The 27,148-nt window shown below is 42.0% G+C and overlaps 1 protein-coding gene across 2 annotated transcripts; it reads left to right on the top strand.

Moving 5' to 3' along the window:
• The first annotated feature begins 5,094 nt into the window (after window positions 1-5,094).
• Window positions 5,095-27,046, top strand: LOC129521251 (cytochrome P450 2U1). 2 transcript variants are annotated; one of them, XM_055342547.1, is made up of 5 exons: window positions 5,095-5,600; window positions 19,372-20,007; window positions 21,778-21,939; window positions 23,363-23,530; window positions 25,362-27,045. In XM_055342547.1, the coding sequence occupies exons 1-5, from the start codon at window positions 5,105-5,107 to the stop codon at window positions 25,538-25,540; spliced, it is 1,641 nt and encodes a 546-aa protein (XP_055198522.1). In that variant the 5' UTR covers window positions 5,095-5,104; the 3' UTR covers window positions 25,541-27,045. The 2 variants fall into 2 exon arrangements, with proteins under 2 accessions (XP_055198522.1, XP_055198523.1); XM_055342548.1 differs by lacking the exon at window positions 21,778-21,939 and having other exon boundaries at window positions 25,362-27,046.
• The last annotated feature ends 102 nt before the right edge of the window (window positions 27,047-27,148 follow it).

Raw genomic sequence — 27,148 nt, 5'->3', positions numbered from 1 at the left:
ATACTAAACCACTGGTCACTGTTGTAACAACAATGTATCATGTACCTGCTACTAGTTGGCATTCATAGTTGGTAGCTAAGTCTTCTTCAGCGTGTCTTTTCTTCCCAAGATATTGGATTTTTAAAAATTTGTCCTACTGAGATATAATTTGTCTATAGTGAAATACACCGTTTGGCTTTGACAAATGCATTCACCCAAGTAACCAACACTCTGATCAAGATATAGAACACTTCCACCACCCCAGAAAAGTTTCTCATGCCCTTCCCAGTCAATCCCACCTCCTGGTCTCATTTCTTCACCACATATCAATTATATACCTGTTCTAAAACTTCATATAAATGGAATTATTCAGTATGCACTCTGTAGAGACCAAGATGGAGTCAGTCATGTCAAGCAGGGGCCTGTGTCAAGCAGGCAACACAAACAGGGAAGGATAATGCGCCTAGGAGATATCGCTGGGACCAGCGTCAGCTGACACCCCAAAATCGATAACTAGCAGAACCGGAGGAGGTGTTGCGGGGGACTGAGACCTTTAAAAATGGGAGGATTTTGGCAGAAAACTGTCAACTCTTCAGACATGACCTATGTCTGACCACTTGAAAAAGGTGACTGCCCTCAACACTTAAAGGCTCTGCTAGATTGATCTCTGAACAGAACCGAGATCCTCCACTGCTTGAACATAAGAAGCACTGAGTGCCAAGAGCTGACCTGGACCAGGTTGAGACCTTATTTCAACTGTGTGCCCACAGACCGACCTCAGAGTTTGGGTCATTAACTTCCTGCGTCTCTCTGTTATCTTGTTGGTTGTGTGGCTTGTGTTACATTCCGCTCTGTGTGCTGTGTAAGAAGCCAAGTTAATCACATGGTGAAATGTCGTTGAGTTTGGAATCCTGTACCTGCTTTATAATTATGCTAACCTTGCTTTATGATTGAATAAAAGTGACATCATGGAAAGACACAACTCAGTGTGTGCGCCTTCCTAGCATGCTCCTGACACACTCTTCTGTGTCTGGCTTCTCCACACAGCATAATGTTTTTCAAGAAACATCATGGCGTGTATCATAGCTTTTTTCTTTTCTCTTGCTGAGTAGTAATCTTTTATAAATATACCACAGTATCCTCCTCCTTTCTTTTGTTGAAGGACACCTGGCCTATTTCCAGTTTGGGCATTAAATAACAAATTTGTTCCAGTCCTGGCACCACTTTATCCAAACAAAAAAAAAGAAGTTTTGGGAATTGGATTTTGTTACTTTTGAGATTCTCCATTCCACTGATATTTAGATTTTTCAGGGACCTCCCTCCCTTTATCCCTCTTCAGGAAAATCATAGTACATACATGCACCCGGAGAGGAATGAAGTGGGTAACATTGAAGATTGGCAAGTTTATTTATTCAGATAAGGCATAAAGGCTGAATATAGAAAACCAGTTCTGTCCAGTCTCACAATCAAATTTTGGAAAGGGTAGGGAAAAGCTGCAAAGGGTGATAAAAGCGCAGTGAGAGTGCCAACCTGTAGTGTTTAAAGCATCATTAGGGCCCCGATGATAATTCTTATATTCTTATAAGCTTACACTTACCGAGCTCTAACTAAATGCTACACAGTGTGCTAATTATTTCATCTAATTCTTATGCTTGAGGTGGGTACATTTATTATCCCAATTTCATATAGAGCACATGAATGAATGCTCAGAAAGCACATAAAGAAGTCCATGAATACTATACATAGAATATACTCAAATGAGTATATATGAAGTAAATCATAGAAACTTAAAGGAAATTGGGACGCCTGAGTGGCTCAGCGACTGAACGTCTGCCTTTGGCTCAGGGCCTGATCCTGGGATCTGGGATCGAGTCCCACGTCGGGCTCCCTGCAAGGAGCCTGCTTCTCCCTCTCCCTGTATCTCTGCCTCTCTCTGTGTCTCTCATGAATAAATAATCTTAAAAAGAAAGAAAGAAAGAAAGAAAGAAAGAAAGAAAGAAAGAAAGAAAGAAAGAAAGAAAGAAACTTAAAGGAAATGAAGTGGTTAATTTTTCTAAAAGATTTTATTTATTTATTCATGAGAGACACAGAGAGGGGCAGAGACACAGGCTGAGGGAGAAGCAGGCTCCCCGTGGGGAGCCTGGTACAGGACTCACTCCTAAGACCCCAGGATCACAGATCATGACCTGAGCCAAAGGCAGACACTCCCTGAGCCACCCAGGCGTCCCTGAAGCGGTTAATTTTAAAATGCCTTGTGGAGTCGTGCAACTAAATAGCATAAATAATATTTCTGCTTTCTCTTTTCATTAGCATTTTGCAAACTCTTCCTAAACCATAAGGTCTCTCTGTTCAGGCGCACTGACTCTAGATAGGTGTAGTGTGTGGCGTTTACTTCCCAGGGAATTACAAACCAGCTGGGCAATTGTAGTTTCACAAATAGAGTAATCTAACACCATTCTTGGACACAAAATAGTAAGTACTTAGATATTTTAGATATACTGTTACCAACACGTCTGGCCAAAATTCATGTATAGCAAGAAGGATTTCAGTGGGAAAGCGGCTGGTGTAAAATTATTTTGGGGGATTCAATAAAAAATGATTTTTTTTCCTTAATGTGCTCTTTGTCTTCTTTCCCCTCGCTCCCTACCCCAAAAATATTTTAGTATTCTCTTTCTTAACTGCAAATTATTATTATTTTATTCACATATTTAAAATAGGAAGAGTGGAGCGGAAAATATTCCTTTTTCTGGCAAGAAAGCCCTGAATATAATGTGGGGAAATTAATCCCCAAGAAGCGCTGGATGAGCTACATGGTTTCATGTTGAAATGTTTACCCTGGGGCACCTGGATGACTTTGCAGTAAAGCATGCAGCTCTTGATCTCAGGGTTGTAAGTTCAAGCCCCACGTTGGATGTAGAGATTTCTTAAAAATGAAATCTTTAAAGAAATAAAAAAATAGTTTCCCCATGGTATTATAAACAGTGAGCTTTCTGTATTCGTTTGTGACGACTGCCTTAACAAGGTACTACACACTGGGTATTTAAGCAACAGAAACCTATAGTCTCTCAGTTCTGGAGCCTAGAAGTCCAAGATCAAGGTGTTAGCAGGATTGGTGTCTTCTGAGGCCTCTCTCCTGGACTGCAGTTAGTCATCTTCTCCCACGTTTTCATGAGGTCTTCCTCTTTGGACTGTGTTCTAATCTCCTCTTTGCAAAGGACACTAGTCATATTGGATTAGGGTCTACTCACATGATCTCAATTTACCTTCATACCTCTTTAAAAATCCTATCTCGAGCAGCCCGGGTGGCTCGGTGGTTTAGTGCCACCTTCGGCCCAGGGCCTGATCCTGGAGACCCGGGATCGAGTCCCGCATCGGGCTCCCTGCATGGAGCCTGCTTCTCCCTCTGCCTCTCTGCCTCTGTGTGTGTGTGTGTGTCATGAATAAATAAATAAAATCTTTTAAAAAAATCCTATCTCAAGTACAGCCACATTCTGAGGTGCTGGAGTTTCGGACTTCAACATATCAATTTTGAGAAAACACCATTCAGCCCATACCACTTCCTAGCTGCATCACACAGCTGTTAACCTGATAAAATTAGAGAATACTTAGGAAAATGCTATAAATGCAATTATATCCTGTACAAGAGGGTGTTTGTTAGGGTCGTTAAATCAGTCACATTGCAACTATTTTAAAATCGTTAAGTTGGTTGTATGGAAGGATGTTAGTGGCTATTATTTTAGAGGGCTAGAGTATGAAGAGAATCAGGACATGATGAAGGTCGTATCTACAAACAAGTAGTTTAATTTTTAAAAATCCTCTAAGTTAAAAAAAATTAGAAAACTAATCTAACAATGGGTAATTATAAGAGCATATGAGGTCTGTTTTTGTTGTTAAGTTTAAAATGACTCATGAAGAGCATGGAAAAAATAGTATCAGGACAGAATGGCCTTGAAATTTAGCGTATCCTGCTGGCATCACTTGCCTATGGAAAAATTAGAATGAATCATAGGATGAATAGAGAGGATGCACTATGCTTTGGTCGCACTTTTGCGTGACTAGAGCATAGTTCAATCTTCTAGTGTCCAGGGAAGAATTAAAGGGACCCAATATTGGGAAAAGAACAGAACAGATTGTTCGTTATGAAGATTAGAAGACTTTGTCTTAAAAGTATTATGCGAGTCACAGTTAACATCTCAGTCTCAGCATTTCAGATTTGATCTCATGCCTATAATAATACTGTCATCCCTCTTCACCCGATTACTTTTCTTTTTATATCATTAGCTACTTTGATCATCCAAGTCTCTCTCTTTTTTTTTTTTTTTTTTAAGATTTTATTTATTCCTGAGAGACACAACGAGAGAGAGGGAGGCAGAGGGAGAAGCAGGCTCCAGGCAGGACTCGATGCCGCGTCTCCAGGGTCACGCCCCGGGCCCAAGGCAGGCGCTCAACCGCTGAGCCGCCCAGGGAGCCGCCCAGGGAGCCGCCCATGGACCCCCCCGTTTTCAATCAGTTCCTGGATTTGTCTTGCTTTCCCCAGGCTACACGCCGAAATAGACGCCGAGCTCTCCCTCTGCGCCTGAAGAGGCCTTCCTGCCCGGGGCAGGTTCTGAGAGCGCGAGCGCCCCGCCCCCGCCCCCGCCCCCGCCCCCGCGTCCTCCGCGCAGCGTCCGCCTCCTGCACCTGCAAACTCTGCGCTTTGCGTTCCCGTCGCCCTCGTCCCTCCGTCCTCCGCATCCGCCTCGGGACGGAGCCTCGGCGCCGGCGGCCAGGCTGAGTCACGCCAGCGGCCTGCTCGCCGGACACTGTCCGTACGCCCAGGGGACACTCGGGGGACGCGAGGAAACCGACAGCCAATCCGCGCGCCGGCATCTCCGGCCTCCGGGGTCGGGCGCCCGCGCCCCGCCCGCCCCGCCCGCCCCGCCCGAGGACCGCAGCTGCGGGGCTGCGGGCGCCGCCCGGTGCCTGCTCGGGCGCCGCTGATTGGAGGCGCGGGGCGGGGGCGGGGGGCGCGGCCAATCGGGGCGCCCCGCCGCCCCCGTCCCCGCCGCCCGGTCCCCGCCGCCCCCGTCCCCGCCGGCCCCGTCCCCGCCGCTCCCGCCGCCCGGTGCCCCGCGCCCGCGCAGCCATGCCCTCCGCCCGGCCGCCCGCGGCCCCCGCCGACGCCTCGCCCTGGCCCCCGGGGCCGCCGCCGCCGCCGCAGGTGCTGCTGCTGCTGCTGCTCGGCCTGGCCGCGCTGCTCGCGGGGCGCTGGCTGCGGCGGCACCGGGCGCCGGGCATCCCCCCGGGGCCCACGCCCTGGCCCGTGGTGGGCAACTTCGGCTTCGTGCTGCTGCCCCCGTTCCTGCGGCGGAACAGCTGGCTGCACCGGCGGGCGGCGGCGGCGGCGGGCGCGGGCGACGCGGGGGGCGCGCGGGGCGCGGAGCCCTCGGCCCGGGGCCCGCAGCTGCTCCTGGCCGACCTGGCTCGCGCCTACGGCAAGGTCTTCAGCTTCTTCATCGGCCGCCACCTGGTGGTGGTCCTCAGCGACTTCCGCAGCGTGCGCGAGGCGCTGGTGCAGCAGGCCGAGGTCTTCAGCGACCGGCCGCGGGTGCCGCTCGTCTCCCTGGTGACCAAGGAGAAGGGTGAGCCGCGGCCGCCTCCCGCTCTCTCCGCCCCTCGTGCCCGCGCGGCCCGTCCCCGTCCCCGTCCCCGTCCCGGTCCCCGTCCCGTCCCCGTCCCCGTCCCCGTCCCCGTCCCCGTCCCCTTCCCCGTCCCCGTCCCCTTCCCCGTCCCGGTCCCCGTCCCCTTCCCCGGGGCCTCACGGTCGCCCCGAGCGGCCGCAGGAGCGACTCGGTCCCATTCCCCAGATGCCAAGTAGGAAGCCCGCCCGAGAGCTGAGGACGGTGGTGGGGCCGGGGCCGGGGGCCGGGGCCGGGGCCGGGGGAGCGTGCGAGGGCCGGGCTCTGACTGCCTCGGGACGCGGGCCCCGTGTCCCAGGGGGCGCGTTGGCCGCGGTAGGAGGAGGCAGGGACGTTCCGGACTCTTCTGAGCTCTGACGGAGGGTTTAAGGCCTGCTCCATAAGGTAGGAGGTCCAGGGGGACCTCCGGGTGGCCCAGCGGTTCAGCGCCTGCCTCCAGCCCGGGGTGTGATGCTAGAGATGGGGGATCGGGTCCACGTCGGGCTCCCTGCGTGGGGCCTGCTGCTCTCTCTGCCTCTCCCTCTCCCTCTCTCCCTCTCTCTCTCTGCCTCTCATGAATAAATGAAAATCTTAAAAAAAAAAAAAAAGATAGAAGGTCCAGAAAACACCTTAGAAGCATCATTGGCCAACCTCTGGGTTTGCAGCCTCAGTGATTTCTGCTTCTAGAGACACAAGTAGGGCAGTTTTGAAGGTTGGCAACATGCTACCCACGCAGTAAAGGTCGCGTCACCCTTGCACTACCTCCGGCCCAGCCCCCATCGTTCATCCGTCTTACCCTCGTCTTACTGGCTGGTAGAGATCCCAGACTTCTTTTTCTTTTTTTGTCTGACGTTAATTTAATTGCCTTTCATCAATCAGATGTTAATTTAAAGGTCTTTCCCTCAGGAAGCTTTTTGTCACTTCCTCTCGAGTTAGGCTCCCTTTTGGAAACAATTTCTTTTGCTTGCTGCACTTCACAAAACTGGGGGTGCATAATCTGCAGCCTTGCGCCTGGATGTGGGTCTTCACCACTAGACTGACATCTAGGAGAATGTGGCATAAAGAGATCCGGCTTTTTAGAATCTGATTACGCCATAGTTTTGCCAGGATTTTAAGTGAATAGTAAATGGTGATCATAATGTTTTGAATGTCCCACTGAAAAACACATGTCATAGTTCATAACTCACCATCTCCATGCCTTTACACATTGCTACCACTGCTTCTACCTAGAATTCTCTTCCCGTCTCATGGCTGCCTAGAGAACTCCTGTTTGCTTTGCTTTTCTCTTTATTAAAAAGAAATGAAATACATATAACATAAAATTTGCCATCTTAACCGTTTTTTAAAAGATTTTATTTATTTATTCATGAGAGGCACACAGAGAGAAAGAGGCAGAGACACGGGCAGAGGGAGAAGCAGGCTCCATGCAGAGAGCCAGACACTGGACTCAATCCCAGGTCTCCAGGATCAGGCCCTGAGCCAAAGGCAGCACTAAACCACTGAGCCACCTGGGCTGCCCTTTCTTAACCATTTTGAAGTTCAGTGACATTAAGTTATTCACATTGTTGTGAGACCAGTACAGCTATCTGCAGAACACTTCATCTTGGAAAACTGAAACGTCATACCCATTAAACAAACATTTAAAAAAAAAAAAAAAAAAAAACTCCCTTCTTGGAGCACATGGCTGGCTCAGCTGGCAGAACCTGTGGCTCTTGATCTTGGGATCATGAGTTCAAACCCCAAATTGGAGGTAGAGATTACTTAAAATCAAAAACCAAACCAAAGCAAACCAACCAACAAAAAAAAACAAACCCCACCTTCCTCTCTCTAGCCCCTGGCAACCACTGTTCAGTTTTCTGCCTCTATGGATATGGCTATTCTAGGTAATTGATATAAGTGGTATCATAAAATATTTGTCCTTTTGTGACTAGAATATTTCACTTAGCGCCATATTTCACTTTCCATATTGTAGCATGTGTGAGAATTCCCGTCCTTTTTTAGACTGAATACTATCCCATTGAATGCATATAACACATTTTGTTTATTCTTTTGTCCCCTAATTGACAGTTGGGTACTTCTATCTGCCTTTTAGCTATTGTGAAAAACGCTTCTATGAACGTGGCACATATCCATTCAAGTCCCTCCTTTCAGTTCTTTTGGGTAGATAACCAGAAGTGGAATTGCTTGATCATATGACAATTCTGTATTTAATTTTTTGAGTAACTGCCCTACTGTTTTCCATGGTGGCTGCACCATTTTACCTTCTCTGGTGGCACAGAACAAGGTTCCAATCTGTCCACATCCTTACCAACACTTGTTATTTTCTGTGTTCTCTTACCTGCTTGACTGTCACCTCTTTGAGACGGTGTTCCCTGACATACTTCTCTACTCCACCTGGGAGAGGTGAGCTACCTTTCTCTGTGATACCACTGTTTTATTTTAAACTTCGCTTCGCTCCCACCCCCTACCAATCAGTCAGCACATCTTGGCAACTCCTGCTGCAGAGACAGTTCTGCATCCGTCCACTTTCTTCCATCTCCATTTTCAACACCCTCTTCCAAAGGACCATCATTTGCATCTGATACTTGAAGCCTCTTAACTAGCCTGCTTACTTCCACCCCAATTTTTTATCCACACAGCAGCCAAAGAGATCTCTTTTTAAAAAAACCATGAATCAAACATGTTGCTCCCCAGCTGAAACCAGTTGCCTCCAACTCTAACCTTGACCTACTGAGCCCCGAAGGATCTGGCCCCTGCCTGCCTTTCAGATTTTATCTCTTTTCATTCTGCCTTTACGTGTCCATTTCAACCTGCTCTAGAAACATTAAGCAGATTCCGGCCAAGCTGGTCACTGCCTCAGTCTGCTGGGTTTGTGGTCCTTGGGCCTGGAATAACTTTTCACTTGATTCACTCCTTATCCTCTCTCAGGCCAATTGTTACCTTTAGGTCCTAATTTAGACACTGTCCAATATCATAGCTTATTTTATCTCATTCATATTTCACTCATTAAATACTTTGAAAATATTTAAGTTAATACCAGTCTTACTGTGGACTATAAACTCTGTGACGGCAAAGATTTGCTTCATCTTATTAACCACTGTATCCCCACTTACTGGTACAAGTTGGTAATCAAGAAGTGAATTAATATGTGCATACAAGCATCTGTTGATGCACTTACATATTATATTTTGAATTTTTTTTTGCATGCCTCTCTTCCTCTAGATTTTTTTAAGGTATGAATTAGATTTTCTTCTGTGACTCCTACACAGGCAGTTATCACTGATCTGATTTAGATTTTCTTCTTTGAGGTCCTTCTTGGTGGTTTATGGTTTGCTCAAAAATCCATAATAAGACAGTTTCTAAATATTAGTTGGATCACAACTTATTATTATATCCTTCTTTATGTAAGAAAGGATTGGGAGCATGGGGTAACTTGGTGCTTCAACTAAAACATTCATTTCCAAGAGACAGCTAGGATTTTTAGGTGATACTGCTCTGGTATTCTCATGGATGTGTGTTGGGTTATGTGCTGTGAATTGAGAAAAATACTGTGGCTGGCGAAGGCGATTGACAACAGAAGGTGAAGGAATAACCATAGGTCACAAAGGAAATGCTTCTGGGGTTAACTTAGAGTAGAAAACAGATCATTTGAATAGGAAAATGTAGATAGCCAAGGAATTTTTTTAATGGAACTTTTTTAAGGGTGAAGAATAAGAGGGGAGACTGTGAGTTCATTTCAAGATGCCCATCAAAGGGTGAAGGACCAGACAAATTCTGAGTAGACTTTATAGATCAAGAAATGGATAGGCTGGAGAAGAGAGGCCATGAGAGCTACAGGCTGAGCTACTCAGCTCAGCAAGATTTCAGGAGTGCCCCAGCTACTTTTGGCTGCTGTTTCCAATACAGAATTGTAAAATTGACTAGAAAAGAGTTGTGTGGAGCATAGGAGAAAGAGAAATGGTATTAGGAAGTAGAGGTTAATAACATTATTAAATATTTGTCACAAGATATTTTTAAGGAATGTTGCTGCTAGGGACACCTGAGTGACTCGTGGTTGAGCATCTTCCTTCAGCTCAGGGCGTGATCCTGGAGATCCCGGATCCAGTCCCACATCCGGCTCCCTGCATGGAGCCTGCTTCTCCCTCTGCCTATGTCTCTGCCTCTCTCTGTGTGTCTCTCATGAATAGATAAATAAAATCTTTAAAAAAAAAAAAAAAGAAAGAAATGTTGCTGCTAAAGTTGGCGAGACTAGCAGAAAAGGGAATGTTTCATAAGCAGCAATGTGCACAGACAGGCTTGAAATAGTTGGCAACACATTGCCAAAAAGGTCTAGAATGGGGAGGTTGTTTATTTTGTTTATTACATTTGAATTTTTCAAAATGTCATGCTTAGACAAGTTGATATTCTTTTTTAAGCCCATAAAAACTACAGTAAGCTAGACATGACCATAAAGATATTTTACATTAGCCATGCCCATCATACTTATTAGTGCATCTGAATCTTTTCCTGAGCAGGAATAGAAAATAAAGTTACAGAGTCAGAGCCAAGGCTACCAAGAGTGCCTCACTCTAAGTGTGGTCAATTTCTTTGAAAAGTCTTGTGCACATCACATTTTTATTATAAAATATTTCAAATATGAAGTTCAGAGAGCAATATAAATTCATTTATCTACCACTCAGATTTGCTTCAGATTCATAAATAATACATGGTTTCATTTGTTTTTTTTTTGTAACATACATATTTATTTGTTTATTTGAGAAGGTGTATGTGTGAGCAGAGGTTGGCGGGGGGGGGGGGGGGAGGGGGGGAGGGGAAAAAGGGAAGAATCTGAAGCAGCCTTCACTGGAGGCCTGTGCTGGGGCTCCAGCTCACGAACCCAGGATCAAGACCTGAGCCGAAATCAAGAGTCAGATGCTTAACCAGCTGAGCCACCCAGGAGCCCCTAAAGTATCTTTCTACTTCCCGTTTTTGTTAGTTGATTTATCTATTTCCCTGCTGACAGAAATTAGATCATTTCTAATTTTAAAAGATTGCTAGGGACTTCGAGCAAGAGTGAAAGCAAACTGCAGAGCCATAAAAATGGAAAGTAAAAGGAAATTTGGAAGAAGTTTAAAAGTAGGGTATGGATCAATCAGCACTGACTAAAGAGGAATAAGATGCAAAATAAAATTAGGAAATGAAAATAGAAAATGAAAGTTCATCTGGAGAACTTAAAAATGAATGAGGAAAGCAGGATAAGTGACTTTCGCAGTAAGTACAGTAAAATAGATATTTGAAATAGTTACATACTCATATCAAGAAGGTCTGAATTCCCACTAAGAGGAACACTTCTATGACGCCATGGAAGGAAAAGACAAATGTAATCAGTGGATAGCACCTTCTCTGCTTCAGGAGGAAGAAAATGTGTATGTGATAAATGTAAATTGTATCAAATTTAATGTATTTAAGTGTTTTTAATTTAGTGTATGTTTATTACTGTAAAACATAAAACATGGAAAAGGAAAAAAAGAATTCCTTTTAGTTCTTCCCAAAAGAATTGGAAATTCTCTGTGATCACTGTTCTTTTGAGATAGCCATTGCTGACATTTTTGTGTGTTGCCTTTGTCTTAGCCTATTTGAGCTGCTTTAACAGAGTACCGTAGCCCGGGTGGCTTATAAACAACAGAATTTATCTCTTATAGTTCTGGAGGCTGGGAAATGCAAAATCAAGGCCCCAGCCGACTTGGTGTCTGGTGGGAGCCTGCTTTCTAGTTCCCAGATAGCCATGTGTAACCTCACATGGTGGAAAGGGGGGCAAGGGAGGTCTCTGGGGCCTTTTTTTATAAGGACTCTGATCTTACTCATGAGGGTTCCACCTTCATGACCTAAATCACCTCCCAGACACCTCACTTCAGATACCATCACACTGGGCATTAGGATTTAACCTATGAATTCAGAGGGGGACACAAACAGTCTGCCTGTGGCAGCCTTCTAGTATTTTTTCTGTCTGTACATGTATTTTTTAAAAATGTATTTGCTTCTTTAAAATGGAATCATACAGTTCTTTAAAATCATTTTTATCACTTAAATTTTCTGAATAGACTTCCATATTACCAAATATTCTCCTGCAAAGATCATAAGAGTACAACATTCTTTTTTTTTTTTTTTAAAGATTTATTTATTTATTTATTCAGAGAGAGAGAGAGGCAGAGACCCAGGCAGAGGGAGAAGCAGGCTCTACGCAGGGAGCCGGATGTGGGAATCGATCCCGGGTCTCCAGGGTCACACCCCGGGCTGCAGGCGGCGCTAAACCGCTGCGCCACCCGCCACTGGGGCTGCCCATAGAGTACAACATTCTTTTGTGAGAATGTATCACAGTCAGTTTAGCCTATCCTGTATTTGATTTTAAGTGGATTTTTGTTTCAACTGTCCACTACTGTTCTGACAAGCACTCTCTTTTGAGAAACTCTTTGTCCACACCACCCCTTTGTAATTGTGGTTGGAACATGAGATGCCACATCTTTATATGAACTCCCCTCTCGGCCCACAGTGACTAGTCAAGCCATAGACCGTGGTCAAAGATGACTCGATCAGAACATCTTACCTCTTTGTACCAGTGGCTAGTCTGTAGGCTGGACACAGAACTCAAGAATTTATATTCATGGCATAGTCTGGAAACCTCAAGTCACAAAATAAACTTAAGGTGTTCCAAATTGCTATCACCGTGGGCATGGGTCACCTGACTGAAGCATTTGAATCCTCCTCCAACACTTTCCAATATGGAACTGGCCTCTTCCCTCTGGTGGGGAAAATGGGACATTAGGCATCCCAAGATAGCTCTGAGGCTTAGAGAAGCTGGTTTGCAGTAGGGAAAAAATGAAGCCAGGCAGAGAGTAGTGAAAAATAGATGCAGGGCAGCCCGGGTGGCTCAGCGGTTTAGCGTCTCCTTCAGCCCAGGGCATGATCCTGGGGACCCGGGATCAAGTCCCGCGTCGGGCTCCCTGCATGGAGTCTGCTTCTCCCTCTGCCTGTGTCTCTGTGTCTCTCGTGAATAAATAAAATCTTTAAAAAAAAGAAAAAGAAAGAAAGAAAGAAAGGAAAGAAAGAAAGAGAAAGAAAGAAAGAAAGAAAGAAAGAAAGAAAGAAAAAGAAAGAAAGAAAGAAAGAAAGAAAGAAAGAAAGAAAGAAAGAAAGAAAGAAAGAAAGAAAGAAAAATAGATGCAAGGAGAAAGAGTTGTGTGCCATTCAGTCTTCTCTGAGCTGCTAACACCTAGCTCTTTCTGTTTTTTTGGTTCTGCAGCCTAATTGGCCGTTTTGCCAAATCTATTTAAGGCCATATTTTTGTCATTCTCAACCAAAAGAGTCTTGACTTTTGCTTTGGAACCATTTTTATTTTTTAGTGTTATTATCCTCCTTGAAATGAAGGGTTTTTTTTTTGTTTTTGTTTTTAAAGATTTATTTTTATTTATTTATGATAGACATAGAGAAAGAGAGAGACAGAGAGTCAGAGACACAGGAGGAGGGAGAAGCAGGCTCCATGCCAGGAGCCCGACACGGGACTCGATCCCGGGACTCCAGGATCTGCCCTGGGCCAAAGGCAGGCGCGAAACTGCTGAGCCACCCAGGGATCCCCCTGAAGTTTGTATGCATCGGTGAATACCATTGCTTTTCAGGACTTGGAATGGAGAGGTCAACAACTATAGGATGTGCCTGCACCTCATTCAGACATTCCTAAGACCTTAAGCCATTCTGCTCCACACATGAGTGTTTTGTAAGGTTTGGAACTTTGAGGCCATTAATTCTGTCCATGCCTCTCATCCAGCTTTTCTCCAGCATAATCTCTTTGGACACCTCTTTTGTCTTGCACTTCATACCTGTCAACTTGTTGTCAGATATCCCAGTCCTCAAATATTAGCCATTTCTGAGAAGGTTCTCTCCATTTCCCTGCCTTATCTAAACCTGATTTCACTCTAAAGATAATTTAGCCTTTCTTGAAATGTCCTCTTTAACTTTGCTTAAGTTATTTATTTTTCTAAAATGTGCCTTCACACACATCTTTATTTAAATACAAATGCAGCATCAGTTCACATGTCCTCTCTTCTGAGAAGGGCTGCCTTCCCTCTGCTGATAGGTGCTCCTTCCTTTGTCTACATTACAACTTCAATACACTTCTGACACACAACATTGAATCAATACAAGGTAACAGTGCATCATTCAAAAACAGTCTAACATAAAACATTCAATCCTGTACACTTCAACTCTGCAATTTTAGTACAATCCAACATAGGACATTCAGTACAATACATCCCAACAATACAACATTCAATAGCATGCATTCCAACTCTGCAATTTCAGTACAATCCAACATATAGCATTCAATAAAGTATGTAACTTCAATATAGTCTAACATACAATAGTATATTTGGATTGTTGGTAAATCTAGTTCCTCAAAAGACTAACATCTTAAAAAGAGGGATTGTGTCTTTAATCTCTATGCCCTTGGTACTGGCACATAGGGGACTCTAAATAAATATTGGAAAAACTATTAGAAAAGAGGTAAATCTAGTTCCTCAAAAGACTAACATCTTAAAAAGAGGGATTGTGTCTTTAATCTCTATGCCCTTGGTACTGGCACATAGGGGACTCTAAATAAATATTGGAAAAACTCTTAGAAAAGAGGGATTTTACTAGATAAAATATTTCTAAAATACAAATGCATAGTTTGAAAAATGGTGAGTAGGTGATACAGACTGAGGACCTAATAAAAGAATAAAGAAAAATAAAAGAAAAATAAAGTTTCTTGAGAACTAGGACAAAGCAAAGATGTCATAGGTGATATCTTAAATTATATGGGAGTTAAAACTAGTATCAACTCTTGAAGTTAGGAAGAAGGGGGCCTAATACCACTTAGCATCTGAATGCTAAATGCAGCAAGACTTGGCCACTGAAGACTGACTAAGCTGTGGTTGCCTAGGAAATAGTTTATGGGGCTTTATTGAATAAAGGGAGAGTTCTAGTTTCAGAAATGGTTAAGACATTTCCATTTCTTCTGTCTTGATAATCACACACCAAACTAGAGGGACTTTGAACAGAAGCACACACTCCATCTATGGTGAAATTAATCTACAATCCTTCACCATAACATTTGAAGACAAAAAGTAGACCTAGGATTCTAGGATTGGCAAATGACTTCATAGAGTGGAAGATGACCACTTCTAAGTGTCTACTGGGGAGGAAGGGGGATACTAGTGGAGTGTGAGACAGTTATCCTGTGGAACCCCAGAAAGTCTTAGGAATTGGGCTACCAATTACAGTGAGCCACTGAGTTTGAAATGGATATAAAATATAATTATACCAGTTCCTTATCATCAGACCCCCTCACTCAGAAAACAAAGTAGATGCTCTGGACAATCTTGGGTTTTAGTGACTTTTCGGACAAGGATGTGGAGGAGTGGAGTGAGGGCACAGAGATATGACTTTGTATCACACAAGATGAAAAGTTGCCTCTAGAAAAAGAGGATTCTTGAAGAACTTTACTTTGAGTGAAAGATTGAATTTGGCAGAACATCCAACAAGCCTGGCCACTAGCAAAAGAAAACAAGGAAATTTGTCTGTCTTGGCTTGGACCCTGGCTGAAAAAATGATCTCTCCTACCTGTAATCCCTGCTGCAACTACCTTGCCATTTTAGTGCAGAAGCAGCCACAGACTACATATAAATGAATTACAGTGGCTCATTAACTGGCTGTGTTCTAGTAACCTTCATTTATAAACCATGAAATTAGAAATTTCATGTTTTTCATATATCATTAAATATTGTTTTGATTTTTTTCTAGCCATTTAAAAATGCAAAACCTGATCTTTGCTAAGTGACCATATAAAAAGAGACAGCAGGCTCGATTTGACCTGTGGGGCTAGTTTGCTGATCATTAATCTAGGATTTAAATAAATGTGTTAAATATTTAAGGATGAGAATTCACTCTTTTTCTTTCAAGAAAAAGAAGGCAAGAAAGAGGGGAAAAAAGAATAGATACAGTAAGACAAAGTTCAAAATAATATATTAGAAACAAATTAGTAATTATATTGAATGTAAATGGACTGAGTTGACTGGCTGAAAGATTGCTAGAATGGATTTTTTTTTTCTAGGATGGATTTTTACAAAATCCAAATATATGTTAACTAATTAATTTTTAAAAAGATTTATTTGAGGAACAGCATGTGTGTCCCTGCATGCAGGGGGAGGGGCAGAGGGAGAGAATCCCTAAGCAGACCCCCCACTGAGCATGGAGCCCAACGCTGCCCATCCCATGACCCATGAGCTGAGATCAAGCCAAAACCAACTGAGCCACCCAAGTGCTCCCAAATGTATTTATTTTAAAAGAGGATACCCTCCCCCAAAAAAGAGACATACCCTAAACATAAGGATACATTAAAATTCAAAGTAAAAGAAAGGAAAATGTTATACTGAGACAATGCTTTAAAAAGAAAAACTGATGTCTTTTTGACAACATATATTTTAAGTAGAACTTCATTGTTTAAGAATTAGTGAATTACATGATGATAAAAGGAAGCTTTTTACTAAACCAGGAAGATATGATAATTTTAAACTTGCATGTACCTAACAATATACATGTACCTGACAGCAAAGATAGCTACATAGCAAAATTTGGTAGTAGAACTTAAAGAACTGCAAAGAGAAGTTGATAAATGTACTATTATGCCAAAATACTTAAACATAAGTATTTGAATAATTGAGAGAACAGGAAGATAAAAACTTACTAAGGATACAAAAGATTTGATTCTAACAATTAACAGGCTTTTTCTGTTGGACATATAGAGAACCCTGTATCCAACAATTGATTAGATAAAAATTCTTCTCAATTTTATTGGGAAATTTTATTAAAATCAATCACATACTAGGCTAAATAGCAAGCCTCATCAATGTCAAAAATCAGTATAAGACAAAAAAAATCAGTATAAGACAAATTAACTTAGATAGCAAAAAAGAATCATAACAAAAATTATTTAAACTTAAGACTATAATGAATATACATGCAGGCAATATTTGTGGACTGCTGCTAACGTGGTACTCAGAGGCAAATGTAGAATCTTAAGTTATTTACTAAGATAAAGGTCTGAAAGCTAAGGAGTTAGGTAACCAACTTTAAAATCTGGAAAAGAATAAAAACATTTTTTTAAAAAAAGAACATAGCATTATAATTTTAGATAAATTATTCCAGAGAGAAAAAATATGCTGTGGCTCATTTTAGGAGGCCAGTGTATTCAGACGAGTATGTTATGAGAGTGGAAAATTTATTGGCTCTTTTCATTTATGAGTATGAATTTAAGTGGGCACCTGGGTGGCTCAGTCAGTTAAGTATCCGACCGTTGGTTTCAGCTCAGATTGTAGTCTCAGGATTGTGAATTCGAGCCCTGCACCCAGCTCCATGCCCAGTGCAGAGTCAACTTCGGGTTCTCTCTCCCTCTGCCCCTACCAGTCATGCACTCTCTCTAAAATAAGTAAGTAAATACGTCTTTTAAAAATATATTAGGGAACCAAATCCAACAATTAAAATCGTAGAAACACTATAACCAAAATAGGATTTATTCTTACATTGCAAGCAGGTTCAACTATCAAAAAGAAGCCAATTTCCGAATCTATAAATTAAATGCAATTCCAGTGAAAATCCCAAAAGTGTTTTTTAACAGAACTGGACAAGCTGACTTTAAAGTTTTATAAAAGAGTGAAAAGCCAAGGATAATTTTTTTAAAAAGATTTACTTATGTATTTATTCATGAGAGACACAGAGAGAGACAGAGACATAGGCAGAGGGAGAAACGGGGAGCCCGATGCGGGACTCCATCCCGGGATCCCGGGATCACGCCCTGAGCTGAAGGCAGACGCCCAACGGCTGAGCCCCCCAGGGATCCTGAGGCAAGGATAATTTTAAAATAAAAGAACAGTTTTGAAAGAGAACAAGGCCCTGAGGGGACTTCCCTATAGATGTTAAGACTTACTATGAAGTCTACTTATATCTTAAAAAGTGAAAGTGATTAAGACAATGCTTTAAGCTCTTTGTAAATTGGCAAATCTAGTTACTTTGAAGAGGTACATATTTTATGACTGATCAACTCACTCTTAACGATGTCTTTAAAATTCTGAGGAAGTAGAAAAGGTAGAATAAACATATTTTCTAAAAAAAAAAATCTATAGATATTTGCTTCCCATGCACTTTTGCTTTAGCGAAGTAAGGGAAGGAAACAAGAGAGAGGAAGTAGAACCAGGAAATGGGTTCAACACAGGAGAGTCTAAATAATGCCAGAGAGAAGTCACCAAACACCAGAACAGAAGGCCTAGAAAGGCAGTCTTTCAGCCTCAAATCTGCAGATTTGAGCAGATGTGTGACAGAGTCCAAGGAGAAAAGCTGAACTGCTGATAGGTGGTCTGATTCGTTTGACCATGTGGAGGCCTATATTGAAGGGTATCTTGTGGACGTCTTAAAGATTGTGAGAAGCCTTAACCACAGCGAAGAGTCGGTGTTTATAGCATCCCGGTGCCCAGCACAGTTGGCATTCAGAAATATTTGTTAAGTGAAGCATGTCCTCAAAAGTAGCAGAAACAAAATAGATTTAAAATGGGAAAGGAGAGGGATCCCTGGGTGGCGCAGCGGTTTGGCGCCTGCCTTTGGCCCAGGGCGCGATCCTGGAGACCCGGGATCGAATCCCACGTCGGGCTCCCGGTGCATGGAGCCTGCTTCTCCCTCTGCCTGTGTCTCTGCCTCTCTCTCTCTGTTACTATCATAAATAAATAAAAATTAAAAAAAAAAAAGAATATTTAAAAAAAAAAAAAATAAATAAAATGGGAAAGGAGAACCAGCTGGAACCACAAAGGGTGCCATGAAAATAAGAGGGTGAAATAGGTGATGAGGAATATTCGAAAACAATTTGATACAACATCTGGGAACAATTCTGTTGGGTTTGATGGTGGGAGATGTGTAACATAAGTGAGGGTCAGATAAGGTAGAGTTGTGGAGACCTTGAGTTCAGATGTTTTTAAATTAGGGCTGTTGCCAGCAACAGACTTCCCTCTTCCCTTCCCTTCCCTTCCCTTCCCTTCCCTTCCCTTCCCTTCCCTTCCCTTCCCTTCCCTTTCCCTTTTCCCTTTTCCCTTTTCCCTTTTTTCTAAGAATAATGCATTATATGTATTATTAATTTCAGAGGTAGAGGTCAGTGAGCAACAGATATTTTAGAGAACCTTCCAGTTATTTGATTCCAAACTGATAGCCAGGGTTATAATCCAGTTGGGCTGTTGATTTATCAGCTGATATTTAACAAGCTTTAAATGCCAGAAGCTGGGATTTTAATGATCAGCACAATCTGATAATGTCCCTGCCCTCTTATTCAGAATATTGAAAATATGGGGATATCCAGCCTGAGGCAACTTTTGAACCTGGATTTACTCTTACAAAACATCAGATTTGGAAATTTTCACTGACCCTAGAAATTGAAATTCATTGCTTTTCATTTCACCAGGAATTCCTACCTATCATAATAAGCTTTATTGGATATTTTTGTTATTAGAAACCTATACTATCTTGATAATTCAAATCTGCTAATCATTCTTCTTGGCCAGTGATCTCTACCTGCATCTTTTGCACAAGTGACCTGATAAACACAGAACACACCTCATCATAGTTCCTGTTCAGCGTGATCACGCATTGCTCTCTCTCACCTTCTTTTCTCTCTGTCCTTTTGCAGGGATTGTATTCGCACATTATGGTCCAGTCTGGAAACAACAGAGGAAGTTCTCTCATTCAACTCTTCGACATTTTGGCCTTGGAAAACTTAGTTTGGAGCCCAAGATTATTGAGGAGTTTAAATATGTAAAAGAGGAAATGCAGAAGCATGGAGAAGACCCCTTCAACCCTTTCCCCATCGTCAACAATGCCGTCTCTAACATCATTTGCTCCCTGTGCTTTGGCCAGCGATTTGATTATACCAATAGTGAGTTTAAGAAAATGCTTCATCTTATGTCACGAGCATTAGAAATCTGTCTGAACTCCCAGCTTCTCCTGGTCAATATATGCTCCTGGCTCTATTATCTTCCCTTTGGACCATTTAAGGAATTAAGACAAATTGAAAAGGATATTACCACTTTCCTTAAAAAAATCATCAAAGACCATAAAGAGTCTCTGAACGTAGAGAACCCTCAGGACTTCATAGACATGTACCTTCTCCATGTGGAGGAGGAGAGAAAAAATAATAGCAATAGTAGCTTTAATGAGGATTACTTATTTTATATCATTGGTGATCTCTTCATTGCTGGGACTGATACCACAACTAACTCCTTGCTTTGGTGCCTTCTGTATATGTCACTGAACCCCGACATACAAGGTAATTAACAACTGTTTCCTTTATTCAGACAAAGCCAGATTATTTAAATTCGTATCAGCAAATTGGGTGATCCTGTGGCTCCTAGCACAAAGTGATGTCTTCAGGCCAGAAAACAAAGTGGAAAGACTTGAATCTCATAGGGAGTCGTGATGGTGTTAACAGCGAAACTCTTAAGTTCCTAGACATTGGGACTAATGTCATACTTGCTTGCCTCTGCTTTAAATCTCTATGGGTCTGATGCTATGTGAAATGTACAATAGAGGAAGGCTTTTAGGGAAGGACAGTTTAGAGCTAATGGGAATCATAATGATTATCTGAACCCCGTCATCTTGTTTTGAGAATGGAGAACAGAGACCCAGAAAAGTTATGTGACTTTCACGAGATGACAGAGCCACTTCCACCACATTGATACCACTATGAACTGAGTGCCCAACAGTTCATAGTGGAAGACTGTAAAGGAGGGCAGTGTATTATTTTTCTGTTGCTCCTATAACAAATAACCACAAACGTAGTGACTTAAATCAACACAAATTTGTTATCTTAAAGGTCTGTGTCTCACTGGGCTTAAATAAAAATGTTGACCGGGCGGCATTCCTTTCTGCAGGCTCTAGAGGAGGATCCATTTCCAGCTGCCTTGGCTCTGGGCCCCCTTCCTCCTTTATCAAAGCCTGGGATGTTGCAGCTCTTCTGACCACTTTCTTCTACTCAGATCTTCCTCTGACACTAAACTGGGAAAGTTCTTCAGTTTGAAAACCCGTGTAATTAGTGCACACCCATAAAATCCAGGGTAATCTCCCCATTACATTGGCAGGTCTTTCTTGCCACATAAAGTAGCACATTCCTAGGTTCCAGGGGGTTGGGGTGTGAACATCACTGAGGGGCCATTTTCTGTCTGCCGTAAATGAGATTATGCTTACTGCATTTGTTAACTATTGATGAGTAACAAATTATTCCCAAAATTTAGCAGCTTAAAAAAAAACACCATTTGCTGTCTCACATAGTTCCTGAGGATCAGGAATCCAGAGGCAGCATAGCCTGGTTGGTCTGGCTTAGGCTTTCTCATGAAGTTGTCGTCAAGATGTGGGCTGGAGCTACAGTCACCTGCAGACTTGACAGGGACCAAAGGATCCACTTCCAAGATGGCTTGTCAGCTTGACTTTTAGCTGCAGGTCCCACCATTTGGAGTTTTCCATAAGGCTGCTGGACTTGGGGGCTGCTTGACTTGGTATTTGCCTTCCCCAAAAATGAGTGACCTGAGAGAGTAAGTACCAAGACAGGAGCCACAGTGTCTTTTATAACCTAAGCTCAGAACTGACATGCCTCTTTTCTCCTTTATTCTGTTGGTCACACAGACCGACTTGGTACAAGGTGGGAAGGGACTGTACAAGGATGTGAACACCAAGAGGCAGAAAACATTGGGGGCCATGCTGGGCTGTCACATAAAAGCTTAGAGTCAGTCCAGTGTTCATACAAGAGAATGAGGTAGGAGTACTGAAACCAGGATGCTTTCTTCTTTACCCATCTGTCTGTTTTGCTAGCCACTTACCAAGTCACAAGGTGGTAGAGTGTCCATAGGACTAGCTGCCTCTTACTTGGAATATGTGACCACTGCTTCACATCTCTGAGGCTGAGTCAGGTCTTAACTGCCAGTTTATCATTGTGTGCATGATGTGATGTGCATGTACGCATAGAACAGCAGTCTCAATTCTCCTGGCTTGTCTTCTGGTTTATTATTTGTTATTATTTCCTTACTTTTTTTTTTAATAATAGAAAAAGTTCAGGAAGAAATTGAAAGGGTCATTGGTGCTGACAGAGTCCCTTCCCTCACTGACAAGGCGCAGATGCCCTATACAGAAGCCACCATCATGGAGGTACAGAGGCTGACTGTGGTGGTGCCACTTGCTATTCCTCATATGACCTCAGAGAAAACAGGCAAGTCCAGGATCTTTCTCTTTGAATGCCCTTGAAGGAAGCTCAGCCCCTTAATCCAAGTGAATTGAAGTGACGGTGTGGTGACCATTGCCCAGATTGATCCTTCTGAGGGTTTTAACATTGTGTTGTGGATAATGAAATGTCCAGGGAATGTTTTGGCCCTCAGTTGTCTGTTATTCATGTACTGGCATTACAGCACTGCTCGTTTTATAAATAGCTCTCTAGATTTCAGAGCATGCATACTTACACTGTCAAACAAATTATGCTGCCATTTAAGATTGTTGTACTGGGTTAAAAACTCCAGAATTAACAAAAGCACCTCTCAGTCTTCTTGGACAATCACAAGAGCTTGTTTAAATATGAAATTAAGGATTTTACTTACTTGACCTTTTACAGTTCAACAACTGAAGCATAAAAATTAAAGAATTAGAAAAGCCCATCTAATTCTAAGGGCACCTGTTTCAACTTCTTGTGTACACTGAAATGTGTCCATTTTGTCATGTCTTTGACATATAAGCACCCAGACTCTATGTTAAATTAACCCTCATAAGAAGGAACTTACCTCCTCTAGGGACAGCCATGATGTAAGAGGCTTAAACATACTTATACTATAAGGAAGCAATAACTTATAAATGACATTGGATCACTTTATGATTTTTTTGGTGCATATTAGATATACTGTGTTTGCAGTATCTTTTGAGCCCTGTTTAAAGTGCATATGACCTTGTCAGCTGCTAAGAGCCAGTATAGATTTCCCTGTATGATTGACCCTTGGACAACACAGTTATAAACTATGTGGGTCCACTTATATGCAGACTTTTTTCAATAAAAATATTGGAAAAATTTTTGGAGATTTATGACAGTTTGAAAAAATTCACAGATAAACTGTGTAGCCTAGAAATATTGAAAAAATTAAGAAAAGGTATATCATGAATGCATAAAATATATATAATTTATTTTATCATCTACTACTGTAAAATATAGTTGACTCTTGAACAGCATGAGTTTGAACCATGTGGGTCCTCTTATGTGCAAATTTTTTATAGCACAGTATTGTGAATATATTTTCTCTTAGGATTTTTTAATATAAAATTTATAAGTCTTTGGAAAGTTTATCTGGAATGTCCTACGATTTCTGTTTCAGTGTTTTCTCTTAATTGTAATGTTTTTATGGTTTGATTTCACTCATTAACTCAACACCTATTAAAGCAAGTCCTATGCCTTATCTCAGGCTGGGTCCTGGGGTCGTGTGGAAAGGATACCAATTGATAGATAAGGTCAGGCCCCTACCCTCAAGCACCTCAGTGTTTAGGTAGGTAGGTATGTAACTAGATGTTTTTTTCAGATAGTGATGTTTAGAGAGAAGTGTTAGTGAGAACATGTTGAATGACACTGGATTTTGTTTTGTTTTTGCTTGTTTTAGTGCTCCAAGGATATACCATTCCTAAAGGCACAGTGATATTACCCAACCTGTGGTCAGTACACAGAGACCCAGCCGTTTGGGAGAAACCAGATGATTTCTACCCTAATCGATTTCTGGATGATCAAGGACAACTTATTAAAAAAGAAACATTTATTCCTTTTGGGATAGGTCAGTTAAACTTTTATTTTCTTAACGGCCTAATTAAAGAGGTAGAACTAAAATAATCTTTTATTATTTTATGATATTGTTTTAAAAATACTTCTTTCGGGATCCCTGGGTGGCGCAGCGGTTTGGCGCCTGCCTTTGGCCCAGGGCGCGATCCTGGAGACCCGGGATCGAATCCCACGTCGGGCTCCCGGTGCATGGAGCCTGCTTCTCCCTCTGCCTAAGTCTCTGCCTCTCTCTCTCTCTCTCTCATGACTATCATAAATAAATAAAAATTTTTTAAAAATAGCACAATATTTAAAAAAAATACTTCTTTCTTGGGGCACCTAGGTAGCTCAGTTGGTTAAGCATCCGACTCTTGATTTCGGCTCAGGTCATGTTCTCAGAGTCGTGAGATTGAGCCCCATGTTGGGCTCTGAGCTCCGCGTGGAGTCTGCTTGAGATTCTCTTTCTTCCTCCCTCTGCCCCAACCCCTACTTGTTCTCCTTCTCTCTCTCTAAATAAAATCTTTAAAAATATTTTTTTAAAGATTTTATTTTTTTTATTCATTAATGACAGAGAGAGAGAGAGAGAGTCAGAGACATAGGCAGAGGGAGAAGTAGGCTCCATGTGGGGAGCCCAACATGGGACTCGATTCGGGGTCTCCAGGATCATGCCCCAGGCCCAAGGCCGCGCCAAACCGCTGAGCCAACCGGGCTGCCCAAAATACTTCTTTCTTAGCAAGCGGATATAAGAGAAGAGGTAAATGAGATAATGCAGCTCTACTACATTCATTTTAGATTTTAAAAACAAAATGAAAGCAATTGGTTTTAAATCCTTAAATAGGAATAAAGAAGTAAATAAATAATCCTTAAATATGACTAGAAATCTTCCTTCCTGAGCTGCCCAAGTGATTGTTTGAGTCCCGGAAAACTGTTGGTATTAAAAGCAACTTGAGGGGCAGCCCCGGTGGCGCAGCGGTTTAGCGCCGCCTGCAGCCCAGGGCATGATCCTGGAGACCCTGGATCGAGTCCCACGTCGGGCTCTCTGCATGGAGCCTGCTTCTCCCTCTGCCTGTGTCTCTGTCTCTGTCTCTGTCTCTGTCTCTCTGTCTCTATGAATAAATAAATAAAATCTTTAAAAAAATAAATAAATAAAACCAACTTGAGGGCAGCCCAGGTAGCTCAGCGATTTAGTGCCGCCTTCAGCCCAGGGTGGGATCTTGGAGACTTGGGATCCAGTCCCACATCGGGCTCCCTGCATGGAGCCTGCTTCTCCCTCTGCCTGTGTCTCTGCCTCTCTCTCTCTCTCTCTCTCTCTCTGTCTCATGAATAAATAAACAAAATCTTAAAATGAATGAATGAATGAATGAATAAATAAATAAATAAATAAATAAATAAATGCAACTTGTGACCTTCTGCTGGGCTGCGGGCTAAGAGGCTGGGTTCTCTCATCTCACCAGTCACCTGGATGAGTACATGTAGGATTCTTTCTATAAAAAAGGCATGCTCCAAAGATTCTCATCTGACTCATTCTCCCTTTAATCTTCCAGTTAAGAACAAAGGAAAGAGATAAGTAGATATGGAGGAGACAGAGTAGCCTGCATCTGTCTCTAGTTCCAGTACAGAATGAGGATAGGTTTTCATGAGGAGGAGTTAAAATGTGAACTTAGTATTTAAAAATTCTCATCAGCATATACTTTGGGAAGCCATGGGGGTATATGTGGCTAATTTATTTTAAAACTCTCTATATGTGTATTCAAAACACTTTTGAGATTTCATATGAAATTGCTCTTCTTGAGATAGGAAAAGGGGTGGTATTATAACCCCAACTTTTTTTCTGATCTCATTTTTAGGGAAACGGGTGTGTATGGGAGAACAGCTGGCAAAGATGGAATTATTTCTGATGTTCGTGAGCCTAATGCAGAGTTTCACATTTGCTTTACCGAAGGATTCTAAGAAGCCCATCCTGACTGGAAGATATGGTCTAACTTTAGCCCCACATCCATTTAATATAGTCATTTCAAAGAGATAAAGAACATGTCCGAGAAGAGAATGTAAATACATTTCCTTCCTAAACAGATTCTTCCTTCCGCATTGACAGCAGACCCAGTAATGCAGTAGATCCAGATTAGGCTCAGATGAGAGGAAGACTGGAAAGTGAGTAGAGCTTGCATCTTGGAAGATTCCTCAGAGGACACTTCTGTCATTTTAGTAATGCACGTCTGTGACTTAGGAGATGGGGACCAAAGTGCTGGATGGGAAGCGGGAGATCTGGCTTTTATCCCCAGTGGCTCCCACCAGTGAACATTTCTTCTCATCACTCAGTGCCTCAGTCATTCCATAAAATGAGGTTAAGAAATGTGCCTTCTTTCCATCTCTCAGCACTAAGGAAGGTCAAATGCCTCATATCTTTTCTGATATCACCAAAACACTTGTTAAGTACCGGAGAACAAATTCAGAAGTAGTAGGAAGACCTGCCAATTTAAGACCTGTGACAGCATGAAAGTGGTATTTGTACTTGAATATTTTGTCAGGGAAGGATGTGGGTTTAAGTCATGATGAGTTAGAGCTCTTCTTGGCACAGACCCTATGTCTGTTTTGGGAGATGGGAGGCTTGTTTTGTTACCATTATCTATTCATTGGTGATTTCGTTTTTTCACATTTTGTAGAAATGGACTCAAGTCCCCTTGTCTGGTATGCAGAGGAAAGGCTGTTGTTTGAATTTTTATGTCTACCTTCTGTTTCAACTACAGGAACAGTGAGCCTGGCTGAAGGAGTGGCTTCACGGCAGAGTTTCTTTCTGCTGGGTTACTCACAGAGATGTAGCTCTACCTTTTGACTTGAGCCCCAAATAGTGAGGTTGGGAATTCTGATACTGAGATTGATCAGGGAAGGATTCAAACTGTGAACCACTTGTCTGTGCTGCCGCTACGTGATCCCATGAGCGTCTACTCTGTGTTTTCAATACAGATAGATGAAGTACAGGCAAATCTCTAGGTGCCTTGAGGATTTTTGTCAATTAAAAAAAAAAAACAACAAAAAACAAAAACGAATAAGCTAAGTGCCCAGGAATTGTGAGTGAATGGAACAGTTGTCATATAGATTTTTAATGAGATGATGCAAGTGTGGTTCCATTGCATTTTGAACAGGATGTTTGTTCCTCATCTGGAATTTTACATGCTTTTGAATTGCACTAATAATTTGGCATGAATAAGTTTATTACTCCTTAATTTATATATACATTTTCAACATTCCTAACCAAACAGCTTGTAGCTTACTGGAAAAAAAAAAAAACTATTCTGTGAGATTATATTGAAATCAGATGTTCATTAAACTTTTAAATATAATGCCTCCAACTGTAGCATTTTAAAAACCTCTTTATATGGTAAGTCATTGAAAAAACTATTAATGCAATTTTCTATTTTATGATTTATTTGAAGTGTAAAAACCAGAAGTACCTTATTTTATATATCTTTCTAATACCTAATTTTTAATCCTTATCTTTAACATAATTTCTGGTGCTTTTATTAAACTTTTAGTTTTAACCAAAATAGTATCACGTCTGGTTTTTTATTTTAACTGCTAAACAAAATTTGTTTTATTTCTTATTTTTTTAAGATTTTTATTTCTTTATTCATGA

The sequence above is a fragment of the Nyctereutes procyonoides genome, unplaced genomic scaffold (assembly GCF_905146905.1).
Source record: "Nyctereutes procyonoides isolate TBG_1078 unplaced genomic scaffold, NYPRO_anot_genome, whole genome shotgun sequence".
Taxonomy (NCBI): domain Eukaryota; kingdom Metazoa; phylum Chordata; class Mammalia; order Carnivora; family Canidae; genus Nyctereutes; species Nyctereutes procyonoides.
This window is presented reverse-complemented; position numbering and strand designations above follow the sequence as displayed.